The following is a 15,820-nucleotide window of genomic DNA, read 5'->3' as shown; positions in this document are numbered from 1 at the left end:
TTTCTGCGATTTGTGTTATTGTTGAATTCTAGTTTTAATGCATGATGGTCTGATAAGATACAGGGGGTTATTCTAATTTTTTTGTATCTGTGGAGGTTTGCTATGTTTCCTATTATGTGGTCAATTTTAGAGAAGGTTCCATGTGGCGCCGAGAAGAAGGCATATCCCTTTGTGTTTGGGTGGAATATTCTATAGATGTCTGTTAAACCCAGTTGGGTCATAACTTCTATTAGTTCTTTTGTTTCTTTGTTAAGTTTCTGGAGGTCCTGTCTAGCGGTGAGAGGGGAGTGTTGAAGTCTCCTACTACTATTGTGTGAGATTTTATGTGTGATTTGAGCTTTAGTAATGTTTCATTCACAAATGTGGGTGCCTTTGTATTTGGGGCACAGATGTTCAAAATTGAGACTTCATCTTGATGGACTTTTCCTTTGATGAATATGAAATGTCCTTCTTCATCCCTTTTGATCGATTTTAATTTGAAGTCTAGTTTGTTAGATATTAGGATTGCTACACCCACTTGTTTCTTGGGTCCGTTTGATTGGAAAATCTTTTCCCAACCCTTTACTCTGAGGTAACGTCTGCCTCTGACGTTGAGATGTGTTTCTTGTATGCAGCAGAAGAATGGGTTCTGTCTTTGCATCCATTCTGCTAGTCTGTGTCTTTTTATAGGCAATTTGAGACTGTTAACACTGAGGGATATTAATGACCATTGACTGATGATTCTTGTTTGTGCTTGATTTATTGGTAGTGAGTTACTGTGTGTAGGTTCTCCTCCCTTTTTCTTTTGGTGTTTGGGAAAGTGGGATTATCTGTTGCCTATGTCTTTGTGAGTGTAGTTATCTTTGTTGGGTCTAGGTTTTTCTTCTAGCACTTTCTGTAGAGCTGGATTCATGGATACATATTGTTTAAATCTGGCTTTGTCATGGAATATTTTGTTTTCTCCATCTATGGCAATTGAAAGCTTTGCTGGATATAGTAGTCTGGGCTGGCATCCTTGTTCCCTTAGCATTTGTAGGACATCTGTCCAGGATCTTCTGGCTTTCATAGTTTCCATTGAGAAGTCAGGCATAACTTCGGAGAGGTCTGCCTTTATATGTTACTCGGCCTTTTTCTTTAGCTACTCTTAATATTTTCTCTTTATTCTGTAGGTTTGATGTTTTGATTATTATGTGGTGAGGTGACTTCTTTTTCATAGGCATATCCTTCTTTAGGTTAGGGAAGTTTTCGTCTATGATTTTGTTGAATATGTTTTCTGTACCTTTGAGCTGTATTTCTTCGCCTTCAACACCTACTATTCTCAGGTTTGGCTTCTTCACAGTGTCCCATATTTCCTGGATATTTTGTGTTAGGGATTTGTTGGTTTTGAGATTTTCTTTGGTTGATGACTGTATATCCTTTAATGGGTCTTCAACACCTGAGATTCTCTCTTCTATCTCTTATATTCTATTGGTGATACTTGCATCTGTAGTTCCTGATCATTTACTCAGCTTTTCTATTTCCAGCATCCCCTCATCCTGTGTTTTCTTTATTGTTTCTATTTCAGCTTTCAATCCTTGAACTGTTTGAGTTGTTTCCTTCATTTGTTTGGTTGTATTTTCTTGGTACTCTTTAGATTCTTTGAGAGATTTGTTTATTTCTTGAATTTTTTGGTTCACCTTTTCCTCCATTTCACGTATAGGGCAGATGCCAGTAAATAATCAAATTGAGGGCTGAAATCAATCAAATAGAAACCAGGAAAACATTGCAAAGAATCAATGAAACAAAGAGTTGGTTCTTTGAGAAAAATCAACAAAATAGACAAACCTTTGTCCAAACTAACCAAAAGACAGATTATGCTAATTAACAAAATCAAAAATGAAAAGGGGGACATAACAATGGAAACTGAGGAAATTCAGAGAATCATCAGGGCATACTTTGAAAATCTTTACTCTACAAAATTCAAAAATGTAAAGGAAATGGACAATTTCCTGGATAGATATCACTTGCCAAAACTCAATCAAGAACAGATAAGCAATCTAAACAAACCTATAACCCTTACTGAAATAGAAGAAGTCATCAAAAGTCTCCCAACCAAAAAAAGCCCAGGTCTTCATAGAAGAGCTAATTCCAATACTCCTCAAAGTATTCCACACAACAGAAGCAGGAGGCTCACTGCCAATCTCTTTTTACGAGGCTACAATTACCTTGGTACCCAAGCCACACAAAGACACAATTAAGAAAGAGAACTATAGACCGATTTCCCTCTTGAACATCGATGCAAAAATACTCAATAAAATACTAGCAAGTTGTGTTCAAGAACACATCAGAAAAATCATCCACCATGATCAAGTAGGCTTCATCCCAGGAATGCAGGGATGGTTCAACATTAGAAAATCTATCAGTGTAACCCACCATATAAACAAACTGCAAAAGAAAAAACACATGATCATCTCACTAGATGCTGAAAAAGCCTTTGACAAAATCCAGCACCCCTTCATGATAAAGGTCCTAGAGAGATCAGGGATAACAGAAACAACTACCTGAATGTAATAAAAACAATATACAGTAAACCAACAGCTAACATCAAACTAAATGGACAGAAACTCAACGCAATTCCTCTAAAATCAGGAATAAGACAAGGCTGTCCACTCCACTCTCTCCATATCTCTTCAATATTGTACTTGAAGTTCTAGCTAGAGCAATAAGACAACAAAAGGAGATCAAGGGGATACAAATAGGAAAAAGAAGAAGTCAAGCTTTCACTATTTGCAGATGATATGATAGTTTACATAAGTGACCCAAAAAAACTCCGCAAGGGAACTCCTAGAGCTGATAAACACCTTCAGCAAAGTGGCAGGATACAAGGTTAACTCAAAAAAAAAAAAAAATCAGTGGCCCTATTATATACAGATGATAAAGTGGCTGAGAAAGAAATCAGAGAAACATCACCCTTTACAATAGCCACAAACAGCATCAAATATCTGGGGATAACATTAACCAAAGAAGTGAAAGACCTGTATATCAAGAACTTTGCGTCACTAAAAGAAAGAAACCAAAGAGGATACCAGAAAATGGAAAGATCTCCCATGCTCTTGGATTGATAGGATCAACATAATAAAAATGGCAATCTTGCCAAAAGCAGTCTGCCAAAAACAAAAGACCCAGGATAGCCAAAACAACCCTATACAATAAAGGAACTTCAGGAGGCATCACCATACCTGACTTCAAGCTCTATTACAGAGCTATAGTCCTGAAAACAACTTGGTATTGGCACAAAAATAAACAGGTAGACCAATGGAACCTAACTGAAAACCCTGATTTTAACCCACACACTTATGAACACTTGATTTTTGACAAAGAAGCTAAAATTATACAATAGAAAAAAGAAAGAATCTTCAACAAACGGTGCTAGCATAACTGGATACTGGCATGCAGAAGACTGCAGATAGATCCATGTCTATTGCCTTGCACAAAACTTAAGTCCAAATGGATCAAAGACCTCAACATAAATCCAACCACACTGAAACTCTTAGAAGAGAAAGCAGGAGATACTCTTCAATGAATTGGTACAGGAGACAGCTTCCTGAACATAATACCAGTAGCACAGACACTGAGATCAACAATTAACAAATGGGACCTCCTGAAACTAAGAAGCTTCTGTAAGGCAAAGGACACAGTCAACAAGACAAAAAGGCAGCCCACAGAATGGGAAAAGATATTCACTAACCCCACATCTGACAGAGGGCTGATCTCCAAAATTTACAAAGAACTTAAGAAGCAAGTCTCTAAAACACCAAAGGCTCCAATTAAAAAGAGGAGTATAGAACTAAATAGAGAATTCTCAATAGGGGAGTCTAAAATGGCTGAGAGACACTTGAGAAAGTGGTCAACATCCTTAGCCATCAGGGAAATGCAAATCAAAACAACTCTGAGATACCATCTTACTCCTGTCAAAAATGGCTAAAATCAAAAACACCGAAGACAATTTATGCTGGAGAGGATGTGGAGAGAGGGGAACACTCCTCCACTGCTGGTGGGAGTGCCAACTCATACACCCACTTTGGAAATCAGTATGGAGATTACTCAGAAAAATGGGAATCAATCTACCACAAGACCCAGAAAGTCCACTCTTAGGCATATATCCAAAAGATGCAAATTCATACAACAAGGGCATCTGTTCTATTATGTTCATAGCAGCATTATTTGTAATAGCCAGAACCTGGAAGCAACCTAGATGCCCCTCAACTGAAGAGTGGATAGAGAAAATGTGGTACATTTACACAATGGAGTACTACTCAGCAGAGAAAAGCAATGGAATCTTGAAATTTGCAGGCAAATGGATGGCACTAGAGGAAACCATCCTCAGTGAGGTAACCCCAGTCACAAAAAGACAAACACGGTATGTCCTCAATCATATATGGATTTCAGACATGGATCAGGATAGTGCCAGTCTGCACTTCCACTGACAGAGTCTGGGAAACAGGAAAGAACTTAAGAGAGATATGCATGGCACCCCAGAGAAGAGGAATGAAGCAAGATCTCCTGAACAGATGTGGAACACCTCGAGAGGTGGGGGGGGAAGGGGGAACTGGGAAGAAGAGAGGGGGAGAAGAGGAAGAGAGAGTAGGTCATGGGGGAACAGGAAGGTTGAGTGTGGGGAGGGTAGAATAAGGGGAGAACAGGATGTGAAATACCATAATAGAGGGAGCCATAGGTTAGAAGAGAGATCTGGCACCGGTGAGACCTCTAGTGATCTAAAGGGATGACACCAACTGGCAAGCTAAGCAACAGTGGAGAGACCACCTTAAATGCCCATTCCTGATAATGAACTTAACGTCTACCCTATATGCCATCCTAGAACCTTCATCCAGTGACTGATGGAAGCAGAAGCAAACATCCACAGTTAAACACTGAACTGAACTCATGGAACCCAGTGACAGAGGAGCGATGAACAAACTGGCAAAGAATGGGCTGGCGAAACCAGCAGAGACAGCTGATCCGAACAGGGGAGAGGTCTTGGACCCCAGACCGACAGCTGGGAGGCCAGCATGGGACTGATCCAGACCCCCTGAGTGTGAGAGCCTGGGCAACCTATGGGTCCTGGGCAGTACATCAGTGTTTATCCCTGGCATACAAATGGACTTCGTGTGTTCATAACACAAAGAGGGATGCTCTCTCAGCCTGGACTCTTAGGGGAGTGCCTGGACCCTGCCCTGAGCGAAGTAACAGACTCTGGATATATCACCTATGTAAGAGTGGGGATAGGGTGGGAGGCTGGGGGGATGGTGGGGAGGTGTGGGAGGAGGGGAGGGAGAGGGAACTGGGATTGACATGTAGAGCAAGCTATTTAAAATTAAAGTAGTAAAAAAAGTTTTAAAAAACTACAATAGATAATAATACTCTTGCAAACACAAGCTATGTCAACTGTCTAGAATTACCAGTATTGTATAATTCTGTCTTTTTTGTTTTTTGGTTTCTTTTTTAAACAGGGTTTCTCTGTGACTTTGGAGGCTGTCCTGCAAATAGCTCTTGTAGACCAGGCTAGTCTCGAACTCACAGAGATCCACCTGCCTCTGCCTCCCAAGTGCTGGGATTAAAGGAGTGTGCCTCCACCGCCGGCCAGTATTGTATAATTCAAGAATGAATTAGAATATCGTGTCTAAGAAGGCTGGAATGATGTCTCAGTGGTTAAGAGCACCAACTGCTCTACTAGACGACCAGGGTTCAATTCCCAGAGCCCACATGACAGCTAACAACTGTCTGTAACTCTAAGATCTGACACTCTCAAACAGACATGCAGGCAAAATAGCAATGCATATAAAATAAAGATAAATTATTAAAAAAGAATACCATGTTTAAAATCAAATGCATGAAAAGATACTTGTCAATTTCCATTTTAAAATTCAACCAGTTCCTATATAGCCAACCAAAATAAGAAATATGCTACTATCAAATAAATATTTCACATTAATATCTTTTATATTTATGACATAAAATATAATGATCTACTGATTATAAATTTATCATTTCAAATTCCTCAAAGAACAAAAGTAACACTGGCTAAATTATGACACAATTTTGCTATCTATTTTAAGACATCTTAATTTCAATCATGTCAAACTCTGCAGAACACAAAGCTTTAGAACCACTGACCATAAAGATACTTTTTGTATGCCCATAAGCAACTTTATCTACTGCATGTCAGTTGCCCACTTCCAGCCGTTCACTCTTAGAAGATAATCACATCTTTTTGATCACATGAAACACCTACAGAGTTAGGCATGATTTTATTTGAGATATACAAGAATAACCCTTCTCAAGAGCATTAATTAACTTTTTGCTGCCTGTACTTACCATGAAGAGGCCACTGTAATTCTTGGTCTTCCAAAAGTGCAGCAGCTGGCAGGAGTCTATTAAGGCAATCAAGGGGTGGCAAGAGATCGAGGAGGTAACTCAGTAAAGGACGAGCCACGGACACCGGGAGTAACAGTAGGGAGTTAACAATCTGGCAGAGCATACTGCCTGCAGCTGACACATAGATCACATCTATGAAGGGCAAGAAATTCAGCGTAAATCAATGACCTCAAACAAACTTAAAATAAAAGCCTAAATACCTCTTTAGTTTAGAAGGAGAATAGACTAATTCAATAACTCTTTATTCAATTCCTACCTAATAGCTGATGTCACATTAGTATTTACTATCAGAAAATACCAACAGACTTGTAGAAAGGCAAACTTATCCTGCATGCTAACAAACTTGGAACACAGAAACTTTCTTTTCTTTTCATTCATTCATCCATTCACTCATTCATTCATTCATTCATTTTGGTTTCTCATGACAAGGTTTCTCTGCAGCTTTGGAGCCTGTCCTGGAACTTGCTCTGTAGACCAGGCTGGCCTGGAACTCATAGAGATCTGCCTGCCTCTGCCTCCTGAGTACTGGGGATTAAAGGTGTGTGCCAACACTGCCCAGCCCAGAAACTGCTTTCTTAAAATACATTATAATTCCACATCCACTAATTTATCCTCACTTCTAAATTTATTCTAACATTTACAGTACCTACAACAGACTAGGTACTATTACTAGATGGAGACACAGCCATGACCAAAACATACAAGTTTCCACTTTCCTGTGATGTCAACATTCTAGTAAGCAAAGTTTTTTAGATTTTTCTAATCTAAAATAATTTTTAAAGCTGAGATCATTATAAAATATCTGTATTTTCATTATGGGCATCACTTTTCCATGGTGATATATTGTTTATGATTTATTAAAGCCACTGGAGATCAAAATAACAAAGCAGTCACACTAGTTAGCCATAGAAGCCAGGCAGTGGTGGCACATACATTTAATCTCAGTACTCAGGAGACAAAGGCAAATGAATCTCGAGTTCAAGGCCACCCAGGGCTACATGAGATTGAATCAGTGTAAAAGAGTAACAGATCTCACACTCACACCTTTGATCCCAGCACTTGGGATCACATGCTTTTAGTTCCAGCACCAGGGAGGTGGAGAAAGGAGTAAGAGGAGGAGGAGACAGGAACTGAGAGCTTTTGCCTCTTAGCATTAGTGGAGACAGGATTGCTATCTCAGCTTGGCAGAGTTAAGATCTACTACTGGCTTAGCTGCTTTGCTTTCCTGATCTTCAGCTTGAAGCTGTCGCTGGGTCTTTTATTTTTTTGTGCTACAATTTTCAATCAAGTTTATTCCAATATTTCCCTGTACTCAGGAACAGGAGAAAAATTCACAAGTGAGCCCTGTCTGTGTGAACAATAAATTTACCTTGCATACAGAACAGCCAAAAAGCAATGACTAATAATAACAGCCTTGGGTTCTCAGGTGATTTCTTTCCTTTCTTAGGTGAAAAACTTCAGAGATCAACAACCAAAAGAATATTCAGTAAACAACTAGAGAAAGGCTCTGGTGCTCATAGAAGCACCTGCATAATGATTAAAGACACATGGTCTAGATGAGTCTATTCAGAGAGAGAAGAGGATCAAAAACAAAATTTAGAGAATCACAAAGGAACAAAGGGAAAATCCTTTATGAAGTCACAGAAAAACACAGGTCAGTGATGGAGGAGAAAAAGTAGGATTGTGCTACACAGAAGAAACATTTCAAGAAGGAAATTGCAGTTGGGCGGTGATGGAGCACACCTTTAATCCCAGCACTCGGGAGGCAGAGGCAAACGGATCTCTGTGAGTCCGAGGTCATCCTGGTCTACAAATTGAATTCCAGGATAGCCAGGACAGTCACACAGAGAAACCCTATCTAGAAAAACCAAAAAGAAAAGAAAAGCAAATTGGACAGGTAGTAACACCCAGCCTTCGGAAAGGTGAGACAGAAGGATTGCTTTAAATTTGAGAACAGCATATCCTAAAATATTAGACACTGTCTCAAAAAGAAGGAAGGGAGCAGCATATGGGATACTGCCAAAATATGCAGTAGATAAAAATCATATTTTTACATCATAAATTAACTGTTTGTGCCTATATCATCAATGCCTTTAAACTAGAACTGTTGACAGAATCCTTTAAGATCAGAGTTACGACACCCCTAAACCAATGCAAAGGAAACTCAGGATCATTTCTCTTCCATTCAGGTGTCAGACACTCTTGAAGTTTTAGAAAAGTTCACTGACTTGTTTTATATCCACTGGTTAATTATGAAATTCAACACCAAACTCACCTCTTAATTTTTCTCCAACACTGCCATTCCAAGGACTCTCTTTAAGCATATTTGCAGAACGTGAATAAATATCTGTAGCATGAGGCAGCAAGAGCTGAAGATGTTTATGTAGTAATGCCACACTGCTTGAGTTCTGAAGAGGAAAAAATCCCTAAATTACCACTCTAACAGATTCAAACTCTAAAAATAATATGGCATCCCCAACTATCTGAGTTGTTAAGTTCCTAGTAGAGTACCATGAACAGGAAAGATGAACATACCTCAGTAATGTTATTAATGTGGCAAAAAGCCAGCAGTTGTTTCTGCAGTGAACACAGTAGTTCATGGAGATGAGCAGGCTGGCTGTTCTCTGATGGTGATGTTCCAAGAAGATATTTATCACTGTTCTTTTCTAGCTCTCCAAATGCTTGATCCTAAAATGACATATAATAATTATGTTTCAAATATGTTTTAGAAAACTATTTTTATTTGTTTATTCTTTGTCACACGACAAACACTTGATAAAATTCTAACACAAGCCTTTTTGTAATTTTAAGTTACAAGTTACTTGGTCACCACAATATTTTAGATCTGACATGTTTCTCTCTTTGGGAGGGGAATCTAAAATTTTATTTACATTGCTTAAATGTTAAAATACTTTTACCTAAAAAGATCCTTATCCCTTTATTCTTTTCTTAACATAGTGAAAATACAAGATACCGTATAAAACCCTAAATTTCTTAAAAGGGTCTTCATTAAAATTTCGGCCAGATGAGTGTCTGGATGGCAGGTCTGAGGACCATAAGGCTGATCTGACAGGTTTCCATAACCCATGCACACAGTAGAAAGGTCAGCAGCATCGGAAGGTGAGCTATAGCCAAGAAGGGATGCTACATGGGTATGATCTTGCAAACTTGTCAGAATTATATCCAGTTGCATTCTCTAAATAACAATGAAAAAGAAACATAATTAGCATAATATGCATTACAAGAGAGAAAAAAGGATGTAAGGAAAAAATTATACTAACAATACTAACAATCCACTTACTATTTAATAAACAACCGTCAAGAAGTACATAATTGTAGGAAAAACTACTCAATTAATATCATTTGGGAAAATGTAATTTACAGCTTTCTAATCTCATCTTTTATGCTAAATAGCTAAAATTCCAAGCTAAAATAGAATAGCGTGCATAATAATTTAAGCACTGTAAGTAGACAGAAATAGGAAATGCCAACAGATAAACTATACTCGTGTTATTCAAAAAAATTACTGATGACAACTGCTTATTCTAATGCTTACAATAAATCACTTGTAACCTAAACTAATGTAAAAATACTTACTGGAAAGTATCTGTGGACATTTTATTGTAAGTACCATGTTTCCCCTCAAATCTATAGCTCTACAATTGACTACTCTTCTACTTAGCTCAACAAAGCATTTATTTCCATGTACTTAATATAATAAAAATTAAAAATAAGCATACTCATGCCTCAAATGCTTTTTGCTAATGATGAGCTTTTCCTTTTCAGATAAACAACTCTAAACATGGAGCTAACAGCAATAGCACAAGACTGATTTCAACTCAGTACTTACAATAAACCAAGGGTATCTGGTTTGACACCATAATCAGCACTAGGAAAAATGAATCATGACTCTAAGAACTGGTCCCAAGTAATTTAGTAAATCATCATAGGCATTATTTCAGGTCATTAGACATCTAACAATTCTTCTAGTATACAACATCAAATAACCTGGATGCACCAGAACTATTACTACTTTGTGAACATATAGCTGTTGGTTTGTTTTCTTTTCTTCTCAGTCCAATTTCCCACAGTGTGACTGTTTTTATCTACATGCAAAGGCTTACCTGTCCTTTGGATAAGCTTTCCCATCTATCAGGTCCTTGGGGTAAAAGAGAATGAAGTAATTCCATCCGTTCTCGTAATGGAGGTAGCAGCATGGTTGCTCCCACTGACAGTGTTTCAATTACCACCTAATAATCAAAAACAAAACAACAAAAAAGAAAAAGTGCATTGATCAGCTGAGATCTTCTCTTTTTAATAGCAACATATGAAAAGTGAATGCACTAACTGTTAGGATTATACAAGTCTGAAAGTGTCACATGAAGACTGAAAATATGTAAGTCTTTCTTTAATTTAGAGGGTTTAAGAACATCTGCTGGATGTGGTGGCACATGCATTTACTCCCAGAACTCAAGAGGCCAAGAGAGGTGATTCTCCGTGAGTTTGAGGCCAGTCTGGTCTACAGAGTGTGTTCCAGGACAGCCAGAGCTACACAGGGGAACCCTGCAATTGAGTATAGCTGAATATACCATCGAGCTAAAGCTTCAGACAATAGATTCTCTTCTCTTACCTCTTGGATTTCATCTGGGACAGTTGAGTCCATCAGCCTGAAGAGTAAATTTCGAAGTGGACCTGCCTGTCTCCCAAGAATACTGGTAGCTACCCCTCCTGCAAGGGCCAGAGCAAGGTGATTTGAAAGCAACTTCAGGCATAGCTTAAGAAAATTATGGTGTTCCCTGAAATAAAACAAGCTTTTATGAATTTCTGAAGCACAAAAATAAATGTGATACCCAGTTTGGGTAACATTTTTTTATCAATAATTACCAATGATAATTTTTAAAACATATTTATGAACCTAAGAAGTTATTAAAAGTTTAGCTTATAAAGACTCATGTAATTTTGAGGAAAACAAAAAAGAATGAAGTCAAAATTTAAAGAGTAATTAATACATATCTACAACACACCTTGATGAAGGGAAAGGCAATGGAGGAATCTCACTGTTTATTTTATCACAGTATCTCTCAAGAAAGGAACGAAGATGTGAGAAGGTACTCTCTTCAAGATCTACACAATAAGGCCGGTGCCATGCAACAACTTGTCTAGAAGAAAGCATAAGAAAAGCATCCAAAAGACTTATAATGAAACCTCTATACATGATCAAGAACAAAAAACAAGACATGGGGATTGGGGAGGTTCCTTGATTTAAAAGTATAGCCACTGTGTTTTTTTGTTTGTTTGTTTTGTTTTGTTTTTTCTTTTTACCATTTTGGAGTAATTTATTTTGTTTTGCAAAACCAACTAGACAAAGAGCAATGAAGTTAAACTAATGTTTAAACCAATAAAGCCTAGTTCTGATCTTAGTTAATTTCCTCTAGATACAGAAACATTTAGCTCTGTGTGTGTGTGTGTGTGTGTGTGTGTGTGTGTGTGTGTGTGTGTGTGTGTGTGTGTGTGTACATGTGGGAGTATGGGTATACATGTTTGTGGAGAGCAGAGGTCGATATCCAGTATCTTCCTTAGTCACTCTTCATCTTTTTTTTTTTTGGTGGGGGGGAGACAAGGTCTTTTAATTAACCTGGAGCTCATTAATTTGGCTAAATAGGCCAGACAGTGAACTATAGAGATCCATGAACACATACCACCACAACCTAAGCACCAAGATTAAAGACATGTACTGTAGCACCTGGCTCTTAAATTAAGAAAAGTATCTTAAATACAGCTTCTTGCTTTTGAAATATATGTAACCTCAATATGTAGATGAAAAGGGATCTAAATACCATTTCTATGGTAACAGAGTCAATGTTAGAAATTATATATACTTTAAGTAGTATATATATATATATATATATATATATATATAAGTTAATCTTAAAAATCACATTAAACTTGCCTGGGTAGTGGTGACACACACCTTTAATCCCAGAACTCGGAGGGCAGAAGCAAGCAGATCTCTATGAGTTCGAGGCCAGCCTGGCCTACAAAACTACACAGAAAAACCCTGTCTTGAAAAAAAAAATCACATTAAACTGATCTCTAAATTTATTAATACTACTGTTACACTCTTGAAAGGTTGCATATGAAATGTTCTGCCCAAAAAATCATCAGTTGAAGGCTTGGTCCAAGCTGGTGAATCCAATATTGAAAAGAAGTGGCTACTCTGCTATAATGTTCTGACTTACTTCAGGCTCAGGGCAATGAAGACAAAAGAGCATGGACTGATATATGTACACCAAAGCAAATCCTTTACCCTTTTAAGGTGTTTATATAATTTGCTATTATAGGGAAAGATATTAACACAATTAGCTACATAAATAATACTTGCTTGATAATGTAAAATCTAAATGACTTTAAATTAACATGAGGCCCGGCGATGGTGGCGCACGCCTTTAATCCCAGCACTCGGGAGGCAGAGGCAGGCGGATCTCTGTGAGTTCGAGGCCGGGCTGGACCGATAGCCTCCAAAACAATACAGAGAAACCCTGTCTCGTAAAACCAAAAAAAAAAAAAAAAAAAAAAAATTAACATATGAGTTCACACAAAAACTTTTGTCAATGAAGAGCTATAGGTGGCCTGTTTACTTTTCACATGTAAAATTTTAAAAAGAAAGACATCTTAGGATAAATACAATATTCCTTCCCAATGCCACCTGGACCCCTACATGATATGTTATAAACAAACAACAGTTGAGTGGTATGTATCTTATTTTTATTTTAGAGCTCTATGTGTTATTCTGTTAAGCATGAAATCAAATATACCTCTATCAAAATCTGTACTATTTAGAAATTAATTTGAATATGCTTATCAGCATTATTACTACTATTAAATTTAACTATTCAATTTCTGAAGTATATTGTATAATGTTGACTCAATAGACAAGTCATAGTCTTAAAATAAATTTATAAAAATATTATTTTAAGAACTCACAAGAATGTTTAAACATAGCATTTACCTGTCCCTAGGGAGAGCAGTCCATGCCAAACTATGTGATGTTCCAGCTGAGATCTGCTGAATAGCTATGCCATCTAAGCCACTCACTTTCTTTGGTTTAGTAATAGGACCTGTGGAATTTCCCTGGCCACACTGCCCCATGGAGTTATTGCCCCAGGCATAAACTTCGTTATCTAAAAGTAAGACATAAGGCATAAAAGTTAAATTTAAATGTAATACCTTTAAGAAAAAGAATAATTGATAACACTTCTTTAAAAACAAATGACTTAAAACACCTGTAAGCCCTGCACTAAGAAGGCTAAAACAGGAGGATTTCAAGTTTGTGCTATCAAGTTAGGCTATAAAGATGTTACCTAAAAATATTAAAACAAATAAACAGTACTTTACCATGAGAAAGAGATAAACAATGACTATCTCCAATAGAAATGTCAACTATTCTTGTGGCAGCCAATTCTTCAATGAGCTTGGGTCTCAAAGCAGTAGCTTCAGAAGAACCACAACCTAGACAAGCCCCACAGCCCCAAGCATAGACCTGAAAAGACAGAAATACAGAACACATCAATTCCAAAAACAAGTAGACTACTAATTAAGACTATCAAGGAGTGTGGTAACTGTCTGGTATTAAAATAGTATTATTTGATCATTTTAAAGATGGTTATGGAACTCTCAGGAGACTCATCAATGAGGCAGCTGAGAAACAAACATACCAGCCCTAGCTGCCCCCCACCTGACCATGCCCACCCTCACTGTCCAAGCAATCCTCTCTAAAATATAGACATAAAAACTAGAAATATTAAACCATTAGTACAACTAAGATAATTAACAGTATTTCTTAGCAAATATCTGCACCTTGCTTGTTTCATTAGAAAAAAATATACAAGCTGTGGTGGTGCACACCTTTGATCCCAGCACTCAGGAAGCAGATTGGGACAGATCTGGCCTACAGAGTAAGTTCCAAATCCTGTTGTGGAAAACCAAAAAGAAAAAAGAAATAAAGAAAGAAATGTGGGGGGGAGAAAATACTATTTAAAATAAGAAAAAAAGAAAAAAGTCATTTTTTGTGCTGTCTTTAAACACCCAATATATAAACAGATGAGCAGCTGTGCAGCTGTGAGATGAAAATAAACTGACCACAGGTAAAATGAAAGATAGGAGATCCTCTGTAAAGTTACTACTAACTGGCTTGCACTTGGCTAATACTGTCCAATCTAAGCAGTTATGAAAATATTATCTTAAAATTTCTAATTTTTGTCAGACAGTGGTGACACAGGCATTCAGAAGGCTGAGTCAAGGTGATCTTTGAGATTGAGGCCAGCCTAATCTACAGCGCAAATTCTAGGACAGCCAGGGTTATCACAGACATCATGTCTCGAAAACCCAAAACAAAAACAAAAACAAACATTCTACTTATATGTTTCTTACATGGCAGACTTTACCGAGAAATGATAAAATTGATAATGTAAACCACAAAACTGGTTTTAACTATCACTCACAAAGAATATGTGAAGCAGCAGTCAGATAGCTCCCCTGAACACCTTTACTTGTTGCTAATTAATAACAAAATGAGAAGTTGTTGACTTAGGCTGTCCAGGAAAAGATGTCCGAAGAGGAGAATGAAAGGAAGAATGACTGCCAATTTGACAATCCAAACTGAACAATCAGCAAACTGAATGACTTTTTCTTTCAATTGATTATATTCACTCTTATCTTTATACCATGAAGGCCTTTTCTGCTATAGTTATTATTTTTGTTTTGTCTTCAAATTATTTTAGAAAAGACCAGTAAGAACAGGTTAGATGTCTTCATCAAAACAGAAGACCATATATTTATACCAAATATCAGAAAATATACTTAAGAGAAATAAAGATAAAAGAAAATTCCAGTACAGCAAAAGCCTATTCAAACAAAGATTAGGAACTAAACACATGGAGGGAAATATTACTGAGACTCTAAATGACTCCAAGTCCAATATAATACTAGTATTCAGTAAAGTCCTTTCAGTTTTCTTTTGAATATGCTTTTTGCTGAGAACAAGATTAAGAATATTTGTACCTCAGTTGGTACAATACTTTCTTAGCATGCAAAATGTCCTGGGTTTGATCCCTAAAACTACAACACACAAAAAGAGTACTTGTCTTACATTTTAGGTATTATATCATGCTGTAAATATATATATATAATACCTGCATTAAAATATCAGAGTTACATTTAGTAGAAAATTAGCACCGAGTGGCCTGAGGGAACTGAGAGACAGATGGAGTGAAAAGCTCCACAGGTCTAATAGTAACAGAATGGCTCATCAAAGATCTCCTCCTGCTTTGTTTTTTGTAAATATACATACTAAAGAATTTGCAAATTCCTTTAGAATATAATGTAACAGATTTACTGCTTACTATTTACTACCAACAGTTAAACATAA

General features: G+C 37.2%; 1 protein-coding gene across 9 annotated transcripts in view; it reads right to left on the bottom strand.

Moving 5' to 3' along the window:
• Positions 1-15,820, bottom strand: part of Herc1 (HECT and RLD domain containing E3 ubiquitin protein ligase family member 1) — a 162,023-nt gene that overhangs the window by 102,036 nt on the left and 44,167 nt on the right. For all 9 annotated transcript variants that reach the window (XM_040739487.1, XM_040739486.1, XM_040739492.1 and 6 more), the window contains exons 9-17: positions 13,789-13,933; positions 13,403-13,574; positions 11,418-11,552; positions 11,024-11,189; positions 10,518-10,643; positions 9,368-9,589; positions 8,929-9,081; positions 8,669-8,801; positions 6,334-6,525 (exon numbers count right to left, since the gene is read on the bottom strand). In XM_040739487.1, coding sequence (XP_040595421.1) covers positions 6,334-6,525; positions 8,669-8,801; positions 8,929-9,081; positions 9,368-9,589; positions 10,518-10,643; positions 11,024-11,189; positions 11,418-11,552; positions 13,403-13,574; positions 13,789-13,933 — 1,444 coding nt within the window. The remainder of the gene's footprint in view (positions 1-6,333; positions 6,526-8,668; positions 8,802-8,928; positions 9,082-9,367; positions 9,590-10,517; positions 10,644-11,023; positions 11,190-11,417; positions 11,553-13,402; positions 13,575-13,788; positions 13,934-15,820) is intronic.

Source organism: Mesocricetus auratus, unplaced genomic scaffold, assembly GCF_017639785.1.
Source record: "Mesocricetus auratus isolate SY011 unplaced genomic scaffold, BCM_Maur_2.0 Super-Scaffold_100691, whole genome shotgun sequence".
Classification (NCBI taxonomy): domain Eukaryota; kingdom Metazoa; phylum Chordata; class Mammalia; order Rodentia; family Cricetidae; genus Mesocricetus; species Mesocricetus auratus.
The sequence above is the reverse complement of the archived record's forward strand: the minus strand, read 5'-3'. Positions and strand labels throughout refer to the sequence as shown.